General features: G+C 43.7%; 3 protein-coding genes across 3 annotated transcripts; 2 read left to right on the forward strand and 1 right to left on the reverse strand.

Annotated features, from left to right (window-relative positions):
* The first annotated feature begins 301 nt into the window (after positions 1-301).
* LOC125761080 (uncharacterized protein DDB_G0271670-like) lies at positions 302-1405 on the forward strand. The gene is made up of 4 exons (XM_049421884.1): positions 302-307; positions 424-824; positions 963-1291; positions 1344-1405. The coding sequence occupies exons 1-4, from the start codon at positions 302-304 to the stop codon at positions 1403-1405; spliced, it is 798 nt and encodes a 265-aa protein (XP_049277841.1).
* On the forward strand, positions 424-5972 carry LOC125760641 (glucose-induced degradation protein 4 homolog). The gene is made up of 5 exons (XM_049421016.1): positions 424-1644; positions 2234-2401; positions 2473-2586; positions 2669-2787; positions 2886-5972. Exons 1-5 carry the CDS (start codon positions 1498-1500, stop codon positions 2947-2949), a joined length of 612 nt encoding a protein of 203 aa, XP_049276973.1. The 5' UTR covers positions 424-1497; the 3' UTR covers positions 2950-5972.
* Positions 5973-6636: 664 nt separating this feature from the next.
* LOC125774938 (alanine--glyoxylate aminotransferase 2-like) lies at positions 6637-11386 on the reverse strand. Its single transcript, XM_049445343.1, has 7 exons — positions 11011-11386; positions 9560-9678; positions 8485-8719; positions 8308-8401; positions 8033-8235; positions 7617-7836; positions 6637-7542 (listed from the first exon to the last, which is right to left on the reverse strand). Exons 1-7 carry the CDS (start codon positions 11070-11072, stop codon positions 7021-7023), a joined length of 1455 nt encoding a protein of 484 aa, XP_049301300.1. The 5' UTR covers positions 11073-11386; the 3' UTR covers positions 6637-7020.
* Between the last annotated feature and the right edge of the window lie 9670 nt (positions 11387-21056).

The following is a 21056-nucleotide window of genomic DNA, read 5'->3' on the forward strand; positions in this document are numbered from 1 at the left end:
ATTTTCGTAGCATTTTCACTAGCGGTAGCCCGAGTTTTCGTGTGCAAAGCCCATGCAGCACCGAGCGCTACCTTGCACGGGGATACGCTTCCTTGACGCCCTTGCGAAAAATCGGTGATCTTTTGTGGACGAGTCGTAATAACGTCAGTGCCTGCTGCTGAACTGATATCTGCCAAAGCGAAACCTCGTGTTATGATAATACCATTAAACCATATTGCATGATTTGTTTGCAGGCTCCTAGTAGCTTCCGGTGTGTTCGAAACGGTTTCCGTTCTGGTGCTGTCCGCACTTACGCACAGTGATGTCGGTTGGTTGTGTGGCACTTAGCCACTTTTGTGCCTAGATTTGGATGAATCTTTTGCTTGTGCAGCTGTTTGACAGCATCCATTTAAGACTGGATCCGTTATTCTTAAATCATTGCAGGGAAACGATCAAAGCAGCATCGTCCCGCTGCTGGGACCGGAGTTAGACAACCGTACAAAAACGCTCGTAACGGAGAAGCTAGAAGACGAGAATCGGACGGCCGGTGACAGTTTTCCGTCTTTTACGGTGTCGTCAGAATCACCACCCCTGTCCCCAACATCCTTTACGACGTCATCCTCGACCTCACCCGTACCCTCCTCCGCATCTTCCTCCTCTACCTCCGCCACATCGTCAACTGGGTCACTTGTACAGCCACCATCAACCATCTTGCAACCGATCAACTATCAACCTTCGTCGGTCGAATTGTCCTCCAGCGCTGTAACAACAGCCGGTATCAGTACGTGCGAGCCAATCGGCGAGAGCAAAGGGCGCCATCGTACCGACCCGTGCGATAAACTCTGGTCGGTCGGTGTTTGCAACGGTGTTGGTGGTGGTACCGAGGAGGAGGAGGAGAAGGAGAAGGAGGAAGAGAGAGAACCGCTAGACGAGTGCAGCGTCAACGCAGCCGTGTCGGGGAAAACCAAACGCCGCAACCGAAGCCGTAAGCGGCCGGAAGAGACGGAGCACCGGTCAGAGTCCGGCGGGAGGCGGGCGGTTAGTACGGACGGGGCGGAGGCGGGATCGGGACTGGGGATCGGTGTGGAGGAAGCATCCGGCAGCTCGGTGCTACCGGATCTGTCGTCTTCCGGCGACGAGCGGATCAAGGAGCTGACCGACGGTAACGATTCGGAAACGACGACGACACGAATCATTGCGGAAGGGGAAGGTACCGATCCCGCCCTCGTATCCGGCACAACCGCCATTGCTAACGAACAGAAAGCGGAGGACGAGGAGCAAGAGCACCGATCGGAGCAGGGCGAGGTTGACTGTAAGCCGAGCGACGGTAATATCACACCGCGTAAGCGCAACAGCGCCGACAGCAGCAGCACGTGCGGGTCAGAAAGTGGTGGTCGGGCGGCGGGTGGCATCGCTGGTGGGGTAGCCGAGCGGCCGGACCGACTCGAACCAGACGACGACAATCAGCCACAGGACGCGCAGGAGCAGGCGGCACGGTTACCGGACAACGCAGACAATATGCCCGTACGCGTGGATATCGTACCGCCGCCACCGAACAACTCCAAACAGCTCGGCGTCACGAAATCCCTCCTGTACAATGGTTCCAAGTTTCGTGGTTCACAAAAATCGAAAGGCAATGCGTACGAGGTGGAGGTGGTACTGCAGGTAAGCATATTTTTACATAATTAAATTCACGAAACTGGTATTCCCCGATATACGCGATTTTTTCGAAACTGACATTTAACTTCGTTAACAAAGAAGCAAATTCAAAAAAAAATTCTTCAAAGCCTCTCATAATGAGTTGCTATCTAGCAGTAACAACAACTTATACAGTTATATGGAAAGAACATTATCGGAAATAGAACCAATGGACGAAGATGAAGAAATGTTCAGTAACGTAAGTCAAAAAATCCGCAAAGAGATGGCGATATACAAAGAAATCTATCATCAAACCAAGAATTCGATATACGCTAATATGTGAGATATGTCAGGGGCGGCTCGGTGGTGCATGTGATAAACGGCGCCAGTCCACACGGCCGGACCGTGTTCAAATCCCATCCGGACCGTCCCCCCGTAGCAAGGACTGACTATCTGGCTACGTGGTAAAATAAGTCTAGTAAGCCAGAAATGGCCGGCGTGACCTGTAAGGTCGTTAAGCCAAGAAGAAGAAGAATATGTGAGATACGCGATTGCCTCCGGTACGCAATTGATAACGGATTGACGTATTCAATTTCGCCCATCTCCTTTTTCGCAGCATGTCGACGAAGCAAACTCTTACCTGTGCGGATATCTCAAAATCACCGGTCTTACGTTTGAATTCCCAACCCTAACGACCTTCTTCGATGGTGAAATCATATCGCGAAAGTATCCCTTTCTGACACGCAAATGGGACGCGGATGAGGATGTAGATAGAAAGCATTTTGTAAGTAGCTGTATGGGAGGGTGTTGTGTTCGCTGCTTTGAATTTCTAACTTTCTACCATCGCTTTTGCAGGGAAAATTTGCTGCCTTCAGCGAGTACCAAAAGACGTTCAATTCGGACGATTTTGATTACGATGCGTTAGCGAAGAGTGACTATGTTTTTATGCGCTGGAAGGAACATTTTCTGGTGAGGATATTATTTTTCGCGCCATTTTGTTGCATCTCACAGCATAATTATCTTGGTTATCATTTTTCCCCGAACCGAACAGGTACCTGATCACAAGATAAAGAACATCAATGGAGCGTCCTTTGCAGGGTTCTACTATATTTGCTTCCAGAAATCACAAGCGGTCATGGAGGGTTACTATTACCATCGCTCATCAGAATGGTATGTGTGCGGCAATCGATTTCTATGTACTTGTTTCCACATTAAGGTAATGTAATTTTTTTCCCCATCGCCACCCACATCCACACACACACACGCAGGTATCAATCGTTAACCCTTCAACACGTAGCTGAGTCCTGCATTCAAATCTACGAGTTTAGATAATTCGCTTCGTGCAGAACGAAATCCAACCAACCAAGGAAAAAGGGTTTGAGACGGCAACCTAAGACAAAACCCCTTTCACCTCCCCCAAACTCTCCTAGATTCCAATCCCGTTTCCTTGCCGTCCATCCTTTTGTTTTGCTCGTTTACGTTTATATAACAATTACGTTATTTTGTTTGACCAATTACCAATTTAAAGCCCGGGTCGATTACACAGGACGTAGGAAGTAACCGTTTAGCAAGGAAGTAACCGTTTTGCTATGCCCTTTCGTACGCAGCGCTGAAAAAGTGGTTCCGTTTAGAGGTTTAGCGGTCGACGACAACGAATCAAGATCAGGAACCAATGGTGCTGTCCGTGGGTAGTTAAAGATGCTTTTGTCTTGGTATGTCAAAAACCGTTTCACAATTTTCACAATTTTCGCCTTGTTTTGCGCGGGCTGAAAAGCATTACAAAATTAATTCTGTGTTCTCGTATCCCTTTTGACAAAAAAACCGATTAAAATGTTCAACGTTACCATGATGTTGGAAAAAATAATTTTTTGCTTTCTGTTTTTTTATCCGTTATGGCTTTGCGAATGTCGTAACGATTATTTTCATTTCATACATCCTCATTATTGCCGTTTGTACGAAGGTTGTACGAAGTAATGTCTTACCTTTCCACCTTCAGTTATTGACATACCAGAAACGTAATAAATCGCATCGCCAACAATCCGAAGCATGTGGTCACTAAGCACAACGAACGAAAAGAAAAGCCTTTTTGCCGGCGGGTTTTTTTTCTTCTCGACCATACGTATATACGTTTATTTACCAGTAAACATACTCATGCCATCTATATGCCAACGTTTCTGGCACGTTAATTGTTTGAAGAAAGTCACGACTTTCGTTTGTTTTGCAAAATACGATCCTTCAAAGCTCTCAGTAGAATTAAAGCCGCGATAAGGAAATCCGGATTTAACTTTCACTCACTGTTATTTTATTCAAAACAAAACTAATCTTTCTAGCTAAACTGTTTTGCGTTTTTTGGCCAAAAATTACAGTAATCTTGACCGATTCCGTTCTTTACCTCACGCGATGGTTGTATTAATGAAGTAAATATTAAAACTTTTGGGCAAGTCTTTCTAATTTCTTTCTTAGAAATTTGTTCGATTATTACGGGTTTTTCGTTGACGTTAATTTACCGCGCGTTTACCGTTGTGTACTTTCTTCCCTGCAAAATTTTGAACAGGCCTGGTTTGCGGTTTTCCCGTATACGTGAGAACGAGTGAGGGTTTTTTTTGTTTTTGTAGGTTTGTTTCTTCATCGAGCCGCTACTATCTTCAACCGACGCCCCTGCGGAGCTCGCACTACGCGTATCTCGCAATAGCAATAGCTTCTTCCGCGAGCAAATGTACAGTTAACGATGTAAGAAAGAGGTTCGTAAAATGCGCTACGCTAGTGTAATTTTATCCTAAACCGCTCTGAGCACAATAACCAATGGAGGAAGGAAGAATAAAAAAAAAAATTCAAACATTGCTGTTTGGATTGGTTGACATTATCTAAATCTACACGGGATAAATATACCAGTAATAAACAAAGCCCCATCTCCCACGTTATATTGCTAATCCCACTTCTCAAGACGTTACACTATCAGGTTGGATACGATAATTTATAGGCCTAACAAAATGGGCACCAGAAGCAAACTGTATGATCGAACGTTCGATCATTGAGCCAATAAAGAAGAATTATAGTAATAATAAAAGACTGTACAACAAGCATGATGGAGAGGCGGTGTGAATGCTGGGACTGACTGTATGGTATAATGGTGGTAAAAACGAACATTAGCAGCATCCTGTTCGGAAAGGGAAAAACCCCTGGATAAGGGAAACCTTTAAAAACAAGGGATAGCGTTTTTAGTGAAAATATAATTCAACAATGCAATAAGGAATACGGTGTTACGCTACGGCGATCCATCAGCGCGTGCGCACGTCCACTTTCGTAACTTATCGAAGGATTGCTGTACTTCATCGATCGTAGCAAAGGTCACCAGCCGCTAATCGTTCAGCTGCTGATTATTGACCGAGTCTGCTGTAGCACACACTCGTTAGCAAATCACCGGAACCTGGCGTGTATTGGTGTACTCGCTCAGCGCGAAATGATAAGATGAACAACAGCAAAAGAAGAAAAAAAAACAGAAACAAACACACACAAAAAACCCAGATCAGATATTAGTGAGCAATATTAGTAGGGTCGTTTAATTTAATTGCTGGCGTTAGAAAGTTCCGAACTTATTTTGCACAATCTCCAGGCGAAAGGGCACTTTTGCTGACACCATTTGCAATTTTGCGGGCTTCATTTTGAAGCGTGTTTAGTTGTAGTACGCTTTAGTAGTAGTATTTGTCCAACCTTCAGAAACCCGGAACCTGTCAAAACTGTCAGTTGTGTCAGTGTCATTTTACCCAAACAAATTGCTTTGTGAATCGTACACACTTCCTCAAACGTCAGTGATTAAGTAAAACCACCCCAAATAGAAATCGCTATCGTAGTGATTTACCCCTAAAGCGAGGTGTCTGATAAACACGACACGACCAAAAGCATAGGGAAATAAAATGAAAAAAAGACATACCAGCCAAAACTTGATTCGGTGATGGCGGTTTGATTTGGCAAATATGCTGTATAATGCTGAGATAGGATGGAATATGAACCTTTTGGCAGTACGGTAATGCACAGTCTTCTTTTTTTTGCGCCAATTGTTTCAATTCCCTCTCGCAGTGGCGTGGGAATATCATGATTTATCAATTATCTTTGGCTACGAAAAAAAAAAACACACAGGAAGACAAGATAAGGCGAAGCGTGATTGTTGTCCCGATTTAATGAAAGGGAGAAAAAAAGAAGAAAAAACAAACTTACATAATCGTTGTGAAAGTAATACGTACACGAACGCTCTTTCGGATAGCTAGTGACAGCAAATTATGGTTATCTTTTGTTTCTTCTTTCATAAATAGAGCTGAGCGAATCATAACGAATTGTATAGAAAAAAAAACCCGGGGTGAAAGTAATTTATGTAGTATCTTAACTTTCAAAACTAACATATTCTTCTGTTGGTTTTTGTTTACTTGCTGAAAATAATAATCTGCGCTTACTGTTGATAGTTGGATAGAACTGCTCTTGAACAAAGCGGGCAGTTATGGTGTAAATCTCTCAGCCTCTACACAGGCCTGGGGGGGAGTAGGGGGGAATGTTTTGTGAAGAAAAAGATATTGTAAAGAAATATATATATGATATGTAAGAGAGACTAAGGACTAAGGTTGATATCTGGTGACATCTCCCAACAAAAATCTCCAAACAAAATTCCACCCCAAAGGACATCGTAGCTGTATATCACTATCTTACAAAGATGCTCTTTTATTGATGAAACGTATCCTTTATAAACTTCAAAAATTGTCCTCTTTATACCTAATCAATGAAACATCATATATCTGTCAAAAGGTCTCCATTTTAAGGCGTCTTATTAAGCATCACGAGTTGAGATCTCACTCATATTGCTACCTGTCACTACTACCAAACACACGGAAAGTGAACAATAGTGTATGTGTAAATCGAATAGCCAACATCAGAAAGTCCTTGATATCCAGACTTTTTCAAAAGATTTCAACGAATGAAGTGATACAATAATGATAAAAGATGTGATAAAACAGTAACACACAAACACTATTTTCGGTGCAGAATGCGGAGCTTTTCCTTTCCTTTTTTTCCTCTTACTGAGTAAACAAAGCACACAAAGCAGAAGCTAAATGCTAACCTGAGCTATAAGGGTCGTCCCCGCTCATTCGAACTAGCTCATGACGCTACACTAAACAAAAAAGTAAGAGACTTGTAAAATAGTTAACACGCACTCCATGCACTAACAGATGATAGAATAATGCTTATTTTTAAAACAAATAAGTGTATGCTGGTTCTTGCCGAAGGGTGGTTTCTTTATGAGATATGCTAAACTAATCTAGAACGATGTTTATGCAACCGCTTCGGCAAAGAAATCGACAAATGATTGTTAGCAGAGTGATACATTTGTAAAAAAAAAACAGTTTCCGCGTCTGTTTAGCTAGACTTGATGAGTGTGGAGGTGTCGTGCTGACCGCGGCTGATTGGGCTCGGCTGAAGGATGCCACCGGTCGCTAGTGGATGTGTTACACGCACCGGTGTGGTTGGAACTCCATCCGCTGTGTGCTGCTGCTGCAGATAGGTAAGACACTCTCGGAAACCGTACAGGAACTCATCCGCATTTTCGACCGTAAAAACCATCGGTGGCTTCAGCTTGACGACATTGTCATCCGGTCCATCGCTGCTGACCAATATCCGGTGTACAGTTTTCATGCGCTCGACAACGGCTTTTGCGGCCCGGGTTGCCGGCACACGACGCTGCCGGTCCGTCACCAGCTCAATGCCCACAAACAGACCGGTACCGCGTACATCACCCACCAGCTGATACTCGTACGCTAATGCTTTGGACTGTTCGAGCAGATAGCGTCCCACGCGCAGTGCATTCTCCTGCAGATGCTCCTCATCGATCACGCGCATCACCGCATTTGCAATGGCACACGACACTGGGTTACCACCGTACTGCAAAATGTACAGATATAACGTGAAAACTATAGTAATACCTTGCCGCTTTGTTGGAGAATTGTAATGCGCACCGTATTGAAGTAGCAAACACCGGTGGAGGCGAAACTTTCTGCTATTTCTGGCGTTGTTACGACCGCACCAACCGGATGTCCGTTGCCCATCGGTTTTGCAACCGTCACAATATCTGGTACAATGCCGTGTGGCTCAAACGCCCAGTAGTGTGTACCAATTCGACCGAACCCAACTTGGACCTCGTCGGCGATCGTCACACCTCCCGCCTTTCGTACAGCGCTGCGTAGTTGGGCAAAGAATAAGAATTCGCCAATAGTTTTGGATCCCAGACCCCGATATGATCTATTAGGTCCACAACTCAGTAACTCCAATATTTCGAAGACTATAATCATTTGAAGATGATGAATCGGAAGGACTCAAAAAAAAAACATTGGAACCTTGGAAAGTTGGGGGACCCAATCATAATGGCACTTACTCGTAGACCTTCTGGAAGTATCCAGCAGGTGGAATGATTTGTCCACCACAGCTCTGTAGACTCTCCGCAATGAAGGCAGCTACTCCGGAAGAACTACGCTCAATAATGCGTTGTACCTCATCCGCGTACAATTGACCAAGATCGGTTCCCTCCGGGAAGTCACAGTCCCGATACTTGCCCCGATAGACATCTGGGCACGGTGCCTAAGATATAGCAAAAATGCTTAAATTAGATACCCCTATTTCTGAGACATTTCCGGACATGCGTATAGTTACCACGTGGACAAACTCTGGTTTAGGATCACCGCCCGGTTGATTGAATTTGTACGGCGAGATGTCCATTACGGCCGAAACGTGACCATGATAAGCGCTGTAGATCAGATTAGATGATGTATTAGAGGGTCGTAAACAAAAAACAACACTTGTAGCACAACTTGCGCGCTGAGTACTTACTGATCGAGCGTAATCACCTCGTGGCGTCCGGTATGCTGACGGGCCAGCCGCAATGCAAGATCGTTTGCCTCCGAGCCGGAGTTGACGAAATAGCAGACGGACAGGTTGCCGGGCATCTTGTCCGCGAGCGTTTTTGCACACTTGACGAGCTCATCGTGCAGGAAGCGATTGTTGGTGGAGAGGGTTGCGAGCTGCCGGGTACCGGCCTCGACCACCTTCGGATGACAGTGTCCAACTGTGGGTGGGAAATTGAGGGAAAGGAAGGTGCTCATCACCACGCTGCACAAACACGTGCACACAACCCCCGAATCAGGTACCTAGCATTAGAATTGCTTAGCAACTTAGATACTTCAACTGATATCACTATCTTTGTTTTTCGCTATGTTGGACGCTAACTTTAGGCGTCTAAGCCGTTCAATTGTTATTGGAAAAAACACATACACACGATTGCATGTTTCTATCAAGCTAAAGTATAGAAATTGTAAAACCCAACTTTGAAAGACTATTGAAGTTTATAGCTTCAAAAGTGATTTATAAGAGAACCGTCCTTGTTTGGGTGTGGTTTACAATAGGGCATCACATGTTGGGCACGGTTTTGCTGCTCGCATGTCCCGCTTTCCGTTTCGACACATCCCGATAACCTCCATAACGGGTGCCCAGGTGCCGACCGGTCTGACCGATAAGGGCGCATTTACAGTTCCCCCCGTTCCGCTCTGTTGACGTCAAGACGTGCGGATGCAGGAATGGGCCCTCGGTGATGCCCTCGTTGCGCTTGTTTGCTTAGGGTTTCTTGATAAGTTCGAACCCCCTTCCCCCCGTCATCGTCGAAACCGCTATACCCCTTACGGCTTGTGCCGACGGGTAAGGATGATTGGTTGGGTAAACTCACGCGATTAGCTTGCCCGCATCATGGGCAGCACGTGAACAAACCGTGAGTCGGTTGTGTATGTCGTCACAACCCGCATCCAATAGTCGCCTTTTCCCAATGGATGATACGTACGCCCCAGACATTGAGCGCCTCGTGATCGGTCGCATGTGTCATCGGGTTCCTACGGGTTCGGCCTGTTCCACTCACCGTGCGCAACGTTATTGATGCAGTCGAGGTACCGTGCACCCTGCTCGTCGTACATGTACTGACCCTGGCCGCGCACTATCTTCAGCGGATCGGTCCGGTAGAACAGCTGGCAGGATTTGCTGGGTGAAAGAGGTGACAAATAAGGACGATACATTAAAAAATTTGAAATTGAAAGTTCGGATCTTCAGCAAGAAGGGGGAAAAATATACTACAGTGGAGCGCCGATTATCCGGGTACCTTTAATCCGGCTGTCCCATTATCCGTGCAGCTCGGAAATGACAGTTCTAAGAGCTTTAATTGACATATAAACTGCAAAACTGATAATGACAAGAAATGAAAGTCTCAATACTGAAGGATACAATATGCTGAAGATCGTCCAAACAATATTTAGCAATAAAAAGAGTTGCGTCTATTATCCGTGATATATTCGCTTATCCGGCAGGGGTCGAGTTCCTGATGGGCACGGATAATCGGCGTTCCACAGTGTACTTCAAACTGTCATGACGATGTACTTTTTGTTTATCACTAACTAAGGATTAGCGGTGCATGTTTACATGTACCCGGGGGGTTTGCTTGTCACCGCTACATGATGATGGCGCGTGCCATCATCCAAACACCGACGGACAATCCTCCAACGGATTGTGTGACGAGCAAACACGTAATACGAGTGCAAAACAGTGGTATAATCTTCTCATCAGCAATCATAAAACAACAACCGGCGGGTTTTTGTGCTAAATCAACAATCTAGTTCCACCCACTCCCCCTAACACACCCGCGTAATCCGCGATGATGTTATTTTCGCGTCGCAACCAGAGTGGACACAAACAAATAAATTATCGCACCTACACCATTTGCATTGTGTTCGATATCAGACGCCCTTTTTTTATTAGGGTGAAGGGGGTGTTGGGGGGGAGGAGGTCTGTTGGCTGTAGAATAAAAATACTTTTCTGCACTACCAAGGTTCGGTCTAGCCACCTCTGCTTATTTCCTTCAGTTTTTGTAACTTCCTCCTTCGTCCCTGGCATTGGCCGTGAATAAGGAAACGGATTTTTTTTTCATTTTTTTTTTTGGCTAAAGGTAACCACCACATAAACAGATTTAAAATACGACGTATCATAAACGGCCAGTGTGTGTGGCCGTTTGCGGGGCGCGTGTTGATGATCGTTGACATTGGTTTGACACCTCTTACCAACCGCGCGCGGAGAAGGGCCGGGGAAGGAAGGGGAGTGTTGCTAGCTGCACGTGTGTGTTTTGGCTCGCGACCGGGTTTTTTGGCAATTGAAGATATCACTCAGCCAGGCCAAAAAGGTTCGATTTTTTTTCCCCGACGGCTGGCGGCACGCCTGACCTCTCTTTTCTCAGGGTCACAGAGGGTCATTTTTGCCGGGTGTTTTTGGCACGCTACGCGGCCAGATGAGAAGATACAAGAGGAGGCGACCACCTGTACTTACCCGATATGTTTGTTGCGTAGTTTGATTGTGTCCGCTTTGGGCATTGCTTCCGATGCGTCCATTTTGGTTTGGTTTCGTTGTTTTTTTTTCGGAGTACTTTGCAGTTTTGTGCACAAAAATGATCGTCAAAACCCGTAAACAACTAAACAAGGACACTAAACGTACGCGAAACACACTGAAACACGCAGGATACGCGGGAAAGGATACACTTCCTGACGCTGTGCACACATCGGCAAACGGTCAGCGACAAGAGCGACCAACCAAAGCAAAAAAAACCCCGGCGTGCGGCGCTCTAGGCGTGGGATCGGCTCTGTGCGAGAGAGAGAGTATGACACTACTCAGCACCGAACACCGTACGGCGGATGATAACGTCAAACTGAGGAGTCGCAGCCACCGTACAGCACTATTTGTACTCGCCAAATTGCTCTCGCACCGATCCGGCACCGAACCTCGGACCGTTCGGGTTTGCCCGCATGACAATCTTGCCTCCCGCCCCCCCTATCTGCCTACCCTTCTTAACGTTCTCGCCCTTGTTCGATAGTCGGTCCACTTCAAGAAGCAAAAAAAAACTTTATCTCGTGCGCTTTCGCTCCCCGCTCCTCCTGCTCCACCAGCTGTCTGCTCGTTTGCTCTTCCGCCTGCCACACATATGGTTTGAAGCTTTTCCCCTTGTCAACGAAAAACCCGGGGGGGGGGGGGGGGGGGAGCCGCATTACAGCCGGTTTTCAGGCCGCTTATAGGGCTTGCTCGCTCCGTTTCTCCTCCACACCCCTCTTCGCCATCTGCTCTCTCATTCCCAAACAATTTAACCCGCCAATGCACTCCAGGGTGGCAATCTAGGCCCCAAAAGGCAGGAGCTTACTATGCAACTGTCGCTGTGGCCTAGTCTCGCAACTGTCGCTGTGTTTGTGTCTACAAATCCTTCTTGCTTGTGTGCAGGAAATGGGGGGGGAGGGGGACAAAGGTTGGTAATCAGCCGGTAGGGGGGAGGGGGGGGGGGAATGATTGACAGACGGGGCCCGGTAGTGGATCACGGTAGCTTTAGCAGATACCGGCCGCACTCTTGGAGTGTTTGATTATTTGCTTGCTTATCAACATCTATTTTAATGTGTTGTTATTGTGTTTATTTGACCAGCAGATGCCCCCTCTTAACCGTTACTGCTTCAGCCCCGCTAGGAGAATCCGTCAATGTACCGTGCCCAGACGCGTACCTAGGAAACCATGTGCCATGTCGACTATATGAAGTTAAAAACAGAAAAAAGCAAAATATAAAGGCTTTTTAGCTAACTTTAAAAAAAACTGTCAAAAAATAATTAATTTATCTTTCAAGTACTAAAATCAAGTACTAAAATAAAGCGCCTGAAAGTATGCAATGTGCTTGTTTTAGAAGCATTTTTAACTAATTTTTGAATTATAACAAAAAATTATAATTTTTTTTTACAAAATAACTAATGTTACACCAGACAAAAGTAATAAGAAAATATAAACAATTAGACGACACCCAGACGGCCAGTGATCTAGATAGTGTTTTTTTTCGCGAAGCATGGATCAAGGAGGCAATGACACAACATTGATTATGTTGTGGAAATAAAAAATGAAATAATCAAACAGGCTTGATAATGCAAGCGTTAACGCACGTCAGCAACCTGTCTGACCCCCAGGTCTGAACGAACTCATCGAAGGGGGTCAGACAGGGTGTTGGACATAGTATTCTTTTTTTTTGGGGGCTGGTATGGCTTTTTAGTAACAAAAAAACATTTGTCCGGTTTGTTACCGGGTGTGAACTTCCACTATCAGCTTTTTATGCCACCTTGAGAAATGCGTCGTCGAACTTTGGGTGTGTGACCGGTGTACCACCAAGGAATCCTAGAGCAATACGTAGCAGAAAAAAATACTTGCTAGGCGAGGCGCCCGTGCAGAAAAGGCGTGTGCGCGTTTTGCCCATTTACACCCCACAACCGTTGAGTTCAATTTTTCAATCAACATTCATAAATCGTGCGATAAATAGGGCACAGCACCACCTCCACCACCCCTCTCTCTCTCCCCCACATCCATCGCACGTCTTTTGCTAACCGGTGGTGATAAATAAAGAGCAAGGCGAACAGGTAAATATTTTTGCTTTCGCTCACCCCCGCATGACGGTGCACATGTATATGACGGCTCTGCACTTGCTAATCTGCTGCATCCACATGTGCGTGTTGCAGCGAATGCAACCGCGTGCGTCCGCGTGGCGCTCGACAAATTGCGGCTTTCGGTATTAATTCGCTGCAATCTTGCCTGTTCCTCCACACGTATTTGCTTCATATGCTGGCTGGTTCTTTGGTTTCGTACACGTGCATGGATTAGAAAGACTTGAATACTTGCCCATGTTTAAGTATCGTTGGTAATTTACCTTCAATTTTTATCTCCTTTTATGTCTTTAATCGTTAGAGCCCAAGATTCAATTTCACAAGACATAACTCCGACCTCAATTCTTCACCATTCGATTCTACTTCTTTAAGGCTCTTCTTATGGAAGATGAACGATCACTCCTTAATCTGTAATATGTCTCTCTTTACGACGTTTTATCATACCATGTCCAGATTACCTGAAAACTCTACTCATAACTGCATCCGAATCGATCCAGCAGGTGATCTTCTACTCCTCCTGAACATTGACGTCCTCCGTTCAACGTCCTGTATCCGGTTTATGCTGCATTTCGTATCTTGACTCCATTCTTCGGAATCGCAAGAAATTGTTGGAGTTCAACTCGCTATAATAATAGGCTTACTAAATTAGTGATGTGTAATCTGGAGTGGAATCGCACTCCGACTCCGCGTATGAGAAATTGATTCCGACTCCAACTCCAAAACCAAAATTGACTCCGGCGAGTCCGGTCGAGTCCGGGTCACTTCGAGTTCGAACGAATCCCGAATGGATCCGATCGATTCCGGATGAGTCCGGATGGGTCCAGATGAGTCCGATCGAGTCCGATTAGTGATGACTCTCCTCCCCGCTCACTTCTGCCGGAATCATTCCGACCAGTGGCGGATCAAGCTTCTCGGAGGCCCTAAGCGGAATTGTAATTGGGGCCACAAAAGACCTAAAGTAATAGGTCGCATTGTCGATAAACTGAATAAGCTGAGCGGGGGGGGTGGGGGGGGGGGGGCAGTCACTTTTGGAGGCCCCTACCGGACCTGCTCGGGGCCCCTACTCGGGGTGCTGAGAGAAATACCGCTAGTCAAACACACTCGACAAACCTGTGGTTTTTAAGGAAAAACAACCCATTGATAATGCCGGGGCCTCGGTTGCCCGCATCATTCCTTGGAAAACGCTCGTTCTCGGTTTAAAGGGGCCCCTGGCTGCTCTGTAGGATTAAGCGAGAGGGTCTACAAATTCACAACCTCGTCATGATTCTTTGGAAATTGTTCGTTCAGGGTTTTAAAGGGGCCTCTAGTGTTCGAGTTCAAGCAGGCAGTCGATGAGCGGGTGGGGGGACTTCTGCTCGGGCTTCGTTACGTATGAAATGTCCTGTCGTTTTTCGGGGCCTCTCCAAGCGACGGGACCCCTAGGCGGCCGCCTACTCCGCCCACCATTAGATCCGCTACTGATTCCGACTCCGACTCCGAGCTGACGGCGGAATCGGACCGATCTGACTCCGGCAAAATTTATAATTTACACATCACTACTACTAATTTCGCTTCTCTTAGGTTGATACATAAAGTAAGATAGTAAATCATCATCACAATCCTCAAGGTTTCACTTTTGATTCGAGTGTATAGCATGCGTCCAATTCTTCAGAATTCCTGAAAGAGTCGTCTTTGCTCAGTCTCCTCGGTTGTGTGTGGTTCTCGACTTCCAGTCCTTTTTCTAGTTACACTATAGATTGTTCGTTAGGATTTAACGGTAGACGGTGTAGGCGGCCGTCTTGAACCTCCCCTCGGTCAACGGTTCCTCGAAGAACGGAAATGTGTATGAATATTGGTAGCAGAAGAAAATCCAAGGCACACTCGCCAACACGGTGGACTTGTGACAGGGGGGTCACATGGGGACACCTTTCTAATTAATTACTTGCCACATGATTGAACCCCTTTAAATACTTCTTTAAAGCAATTTCCTACTAATCACAGCAATAGTATTTCTTTTTTTTTAAGTCTTTTTACCTATGCCTACATTTTCCACACCATAAATGATCGAGAGAACAGCAGAATTTTTTGTTGAATTGCTGTTTTTTTGTTCTACGAGCCTTTTTTGTTTCATTCTTCGCTCAGCGAGCGAGCGAAGAGTGTGCGAAAGAATGAGAGAAGTTAAGTGTGACAGCCGCTTCGCCAATTATGGTTGTGTAGGTGTGACGCGGTAACGCAGCCGAAGAGGTAATGATAATGAGATAAGAGAGAAATTGCGATCAGTACCGATCGGACCGCGATACATTAGAGTTATCAATAGAAAGTGGCGTTCTTGCTTTGTACAAAAAAAAATGAAAGAATTGTTTTTCTTTTTGGTGCTAAAAAGTGTTATCCTTTCCTTGAGCGTCGTATTTCATTGAAAGAAGTAGTTAGTATAACAATTCCGTGTGTTAATGTGTTGTTAAACTGTGTGCAAATTGTTGCCGTCCGTCGGGGCTTGGGTCTTTCAAATTTGTAAATGCAAGCTTTTTAACCTGCAAATACTTTCGGGAATCATAATTTTCATCGCTCATTGATTGTATCGATTGCACAAGATTGTACAAAACACGGTAAAGCTTGAAACAAAACCCCGATTAAGCAAAGTAAAATTGCAGAAAGTGTATCGAGTTAGTGCGCGTCCTTTTTATCCGCCATTTTGTCATTTCATAACTCATTGTCCACGATCAACGCCGTGGTAACGCGTGGGTGTTAGCTTCCGTGTTAGTTTTTGGCTAGTTAATCCAATTTGGAATAAAAAAAAACCAAATTTTCGGTACATGCGGAGGAAAGCGGCTTCCATCCTTCGGAAAAATCGGAAGTGTTGGTTTTTTTTTTTGGTGAAAAATAAAGTGATCTGTTTTTTCTCAATGAGCTTAAGGTTAATTGTGTGAATTTGTGTATCGAAAAATGTGGCCTTTATAGGCGATTGTGGTGTTTTTTAATGTGCCCAAGCGCACTGAAATGTGTATGTGCGTTTGTGCACAGAAAAAATGGCTGCTTTTGGTTGCTCTTTTGATGAAAAAAGTGATCTCCAAGTGTGTGGCTCCAAGTGTTGCTAAGCGCATTGCAGTGCGTTTGTGCGCAGAGAAAAAAATGGCCGCTTTTGGTTGCGTTTAGGTGAATAAAAAAGTTAAGTTCTTTTCTCAATGAGCTTATTGCTTATTGTGTAAATTCGTGTATTAAAAACAGTGGCCTTTTTGGCGATTGTGGTGTTTTTTAGTGTGTGTATGTGCGTTTGTGCACCAAAAAAAATGGCACCTTTTGGTTGCGTTTAGGTGAATAAAAAAGTGATGTCCTTTTCTCAATGAGCAATAATTGCTTATTGTGTAAATTTGTGTATCGAAAAATGTGGCCTTTATAGGCGATTGTGGTGTTTTTTAATGTGCCTAAGCGCACTGAAATGTGTATGTGCGTTTGTGCGCAGAAAAAATGGCAGCTTTTGGTTGCTTTTTGATGAAAAAAGTGATCTCCAAGTGTGTGGCTCCAAGTGTTGCTAAGCGCATTGCAGTGCGTTTGTGCGCAGAAAAAAATATGGCCGCTTTTGGTTGCGTTTAGGTGAATAAAAATGTTAAGTTCTTTTCCCAATAAGCTTATTGCTTATTGTTTAAATTCGTGTATTAAAAAGAGTGGCCTTTTTTAGCGATTGTGGTGTTTTTTAGTGTGTGTATGTGCGTTTGTGTACCAAAAACAATGGCAGCTTTTGGTTGCGTTTAGGTGAATAAAAAAGTGATGTGCTTTTCTCAATGAGCTTATTGCTTATTGTGTAAATTTGTGTATCGAAAAATGTGGCATTCATAGGCGATTGTGATGTATTCAATGTGTCGAAGCGCATTGAAGTGTGTATGTGCGTTTGTGCACCAAAAAAATGGCAGCTTTTGGTTGCTTTTAGGTGCAAAAAAAGTGATGTCCTTTTCTCAATGAGCAATAATTGCTTATTGTGTAAATTTGTGTATCGAAAAATGTGGCCATTTTTGGCGATTGTGGTGTTTTTCAATGTGTCAAAAGGCAATGAAGTGGTGTATGTTAATGGCATGAAAAAAAAATGCCAGTGTGTTAAAGCAACGGGCCCGGAAGAAAGTATGAATGTGTCCTGCGTTCAAACCATCATTTAACCCGGTAAGTAAATCACATTCGATCAGAATCATAGGAAGTAAGGATTTTACTTGAACGACAAAAAAATAGGACCGTTTCTGACAGCCTTGAGTTTATAGCATACTACGGCGATGCAAAATATCGTAAATAAATTAAATAATTTATATACTGTATACTTTACCACTATTATCTACTAGAATTTAATAAGAATGTTCCTTTTGACACACGTTACGAAATGATGAAGAAATCATTATGGATTGAAAAAAAACCATTAAAACTATACTCAAACACTGAACCAATGAAGTTAGAGACGGTTATATTGTTTTGTTATTTCGTTTGCATTTTATTTTTACCTTTCTTTACGCCTTTTTGTTTTGCTTCACATAAGACACATTTCAAATCCACTTTCAACTGGGATACACATATGCACGGGGGGTTTTAACGCACATTTCATATCCGAGCAGAAACAGATGGTTAGTGAAGAGAGGTAGAGAAAGAAACGTTTTTTTTGCGCCCTTTTTGTGTTTTTTTTTCGTGTGTGTTTTTTCTTTTATTGTTTTGTTTCACTATCTCCCTCCCACGATACTGTGAAACGCAACTTAACGACACTAAACGGATAATACTAATCGAACATATGTAATCAACTTTCCGCAGCCTGGTGACAGTTGTCAACAGTCAAGTGACAGTTTATCTTCTGCTACTGTCATTCTTCTATTCGGTAGATATTTAAAGTATTGCAACGCCTGCACGCACACACAGATATGTGTACGGTGTGCCCGGGGGGGAGAGAGAGCGCGAATGTGTGTTTAGTTGATGGGTGGGAGAGAGAGAGAGTGGGAGTGGGTAAATTTAATGTATAATTATATCGATAATATATACTTCTCTTAAGACCTATCTGTTCTCTCTTTTTTTGTTGTGCGCATTAAAATATATATTTTATTTGTATTTATATTTCCTTCTCTCTTTTACCGAGCCGTGGCTTGATATAAAAGAAAATAAAGGATAGATGGAGAAGGGGAATGGGGATGGAGGGAAATAAGGCGCACGAGCATTAAGTTTAATAAAAAAAGAACATATGAAGATCACGTTCGTGCACACACACACCGAAACACACACACACGGCTGGCACAAAGGTTTATCTCTTTTGGATTGCTCTTATTGCTTTGAAGGTGCAACAGGTTGTTCCGTTGTATGCAACGCCCTAAAGGACAATTATTGTCCAATGAACACACACACACACACACACATGCATACGCAGATTAAAATTAGACACAAAAAAAACTCAAAAAAATTTAAAAATGTTTGCAGCTCATGATAACGTCTCTTTTCGTGTCGCTTTGCCTTCTTCTGTGTACCATTCTGTTGTCCCACTGTTACTTTCTTTCTTTCTGTTTCCTTATTATATCACATTCACCAAAAACCGCCAGTATGTGGTATGTTTTATGCATTTTTTGTATTTTTTTTTCTCTCTTTCGGTTTTCTTCTCTATGTTTGTGTGTTTTTGCTTTTTCATCATTTGCATGTCGCTTTTCATGTATTTTTTTTTTACGTTTTGTTTTGTTTCTTTTAAAAGACACTTTTATTCTTCATCCATCCACGTTCTCTCTTGCTTCGCTTGGCTAAACGCACTTAAATTGCTATTTCACTTCGACATTTTGTTTTCTTCTCTCACACTATTATATTTGCAATATCCTTCTATAATTGCGGGCACCGATTTGTCCCAATCCGTAGCTATAATGTAACTGCTGGTATGAAACTAATTTCGCCAAAATTTGTGTGAAAATTTTCACCCCAATTTTCTTACACGGTGAAGAAAGCGAAGGGAGAAAGGAAGGGGGAAGGGTGTTAAGATTGCGTCTTATGCTGCCGGAAATTATGTTTTTTTCTTCTTCATGCGCCATCTATCAGAATAAATGGTGGACGAGAAAGAACCTGAAGCATGAGGGAGGGTGTGTGTGGGGTGGAGAAGGAGGGGATTCAAAATGAAAAGAAGAGGATGATGAAGGATTTATACTGCGCTTTTTTGTTTGTATGATAAACACTGTGCGTAACTGTATGCATGTATATATGTGTGTTTTTCGCCTTCCGCTTGCGATTGTTCAGCCTTCGTGGTTTTTTTTTCGTTTTGTTTTTATATGTTCATGATTAGTCAAAATGAGATCTATACAAAGTTCCGGGTGTGTGCAACTACAGGGCACACACACACGCACACCAGTAGGGTTCCTCCACCCTCCCAACAATCCTTCGTAATTATTAAATCTTTCACTCTCGAAATACTTTAAAAACTGCCGACTAACTCCATCTCCCTATCCCTTCTTCTAGCAGTTCCCACCCCCCTCGGCGGTCTCTTTCTCTCTCTCTCTCTCTCGCACACACACACACATACACGCTGATGGGGAGGGCATTCTATTGTAACTCGGAGGTTTTTTTTTTTACTTTTGCATAATCTTGTTTAGTGATTTAAGATTTTAGTAGTTTAGTGTATTGGTTTTTTCTTCTTCTTTCCCTTATTTTCTTATTTATCTCGCAATTGTTTGCCCTTTTTTTAAGATTTCATCTCTCTTTCGTACGGATTCTATTTATTTCTCTGTGTGTGTGTGTGTTTGCTGTTTGATTTCGGTAACGTTTGTAACTAGTACGTAACGTGTAACTACGTTACGGCAACTATAAGACGCTCGCCCCCCCCCTCCCCCCGGTGTATTGCGCTAAAATAGCATTAAATTCACTATTTGTTATACGATTCTTCTTACTATCTTCTTAGTATATTGCAGTATTGCCTTCGGTTTTTTTATCGCCTCGGTGCTATCGGGTCTTTTTGGGCTTTAATTTGCATTAAACGTTGTCTTTTCGCTTTTAGTTAAATATCATTCATCGTTGAAATTGAGGTCGCATTCAGAAATTCCACACACACACACATACGCAATACAGCCTCCAACGCGTTGGGAAAATCGCGTGCGGAAATAAAAACTGGTTCAACTATGCGAAAAACCAAAAACAAATTAGGCGTTAGGCAAACAGAGTAAAAATTTTCTAAAATAAAAAAATAAGAATTGTTTTTGGCTTAGACGCGCACCGTTCGTAACCTCATCCCCCCCTCCCCCCCCCCCACTTTTTCCCTTCAAACGGCACTCATTTCCCGCACTCGTATCAGCAGGGGTGGCAGTATGGATAGCTTACAGTGAGATGCGATAAAACATGACCGTGACATAGCTTAATATGGGGGAAGGGGGGTTTGCTATAAAGACTTATTTTCAATGTGTTGCTATAAATCCTACTACCAACAACTAAAGTTTCTTCGTACGATAACCACTTGAGATTGAGAAGAATGTGTTTGTGTTATCCCCCTCCCCCCTACCCCTCCCTCCCACTCTTTTACAACAATTTCTCGTACGCGACACAAATGTCTCAATCGAGTTAAAAAGGGTTGCAAAATGAGGCTTTTCTTACAGCAAAAGGTTATCTTTTTTTTTTTGCTAAACTTACATCATTTATATGTAGCTGAATAAATCAGTCCTGGCGCACCGCGGGACGAGACGACTCTAACTCACGCTCTCTCAGTCGATCAGGGTGTGAGGGAGCCAAATAAAGTTTTGTTTTGTGTGTGTGTTTTTTTTTATTGCATCACTTAAATATAAGTGAAATGCACATTTTTTATCATTTTTTTTTTGTTCTTTTTGCATCGGTTTTGTCTTATCAAGGTATAAAAAAGAGAGAGAGAGAAGGAAAGAAATAAAACAGAAAATATAAACCTACAGTACAATTTTATACAGAGTTGGTAAAAAGGATGTTTAAATTACCAAAAAAAAAAAA

Source organism: Anopheles funestus, chromosome X (assembly GCF_943734845.2).
Source record: "Anopheles funestus chromosome X, idAnoFuneDA-416_04, whole genome shotgun sequence".
In the NCBI taxonomy this organism is placed as follows: Eukaryota; Metazoa; Arthropoda; class Insecta; order Diptera; family Culicidae; genus Anopheles; species Anopheles funestus.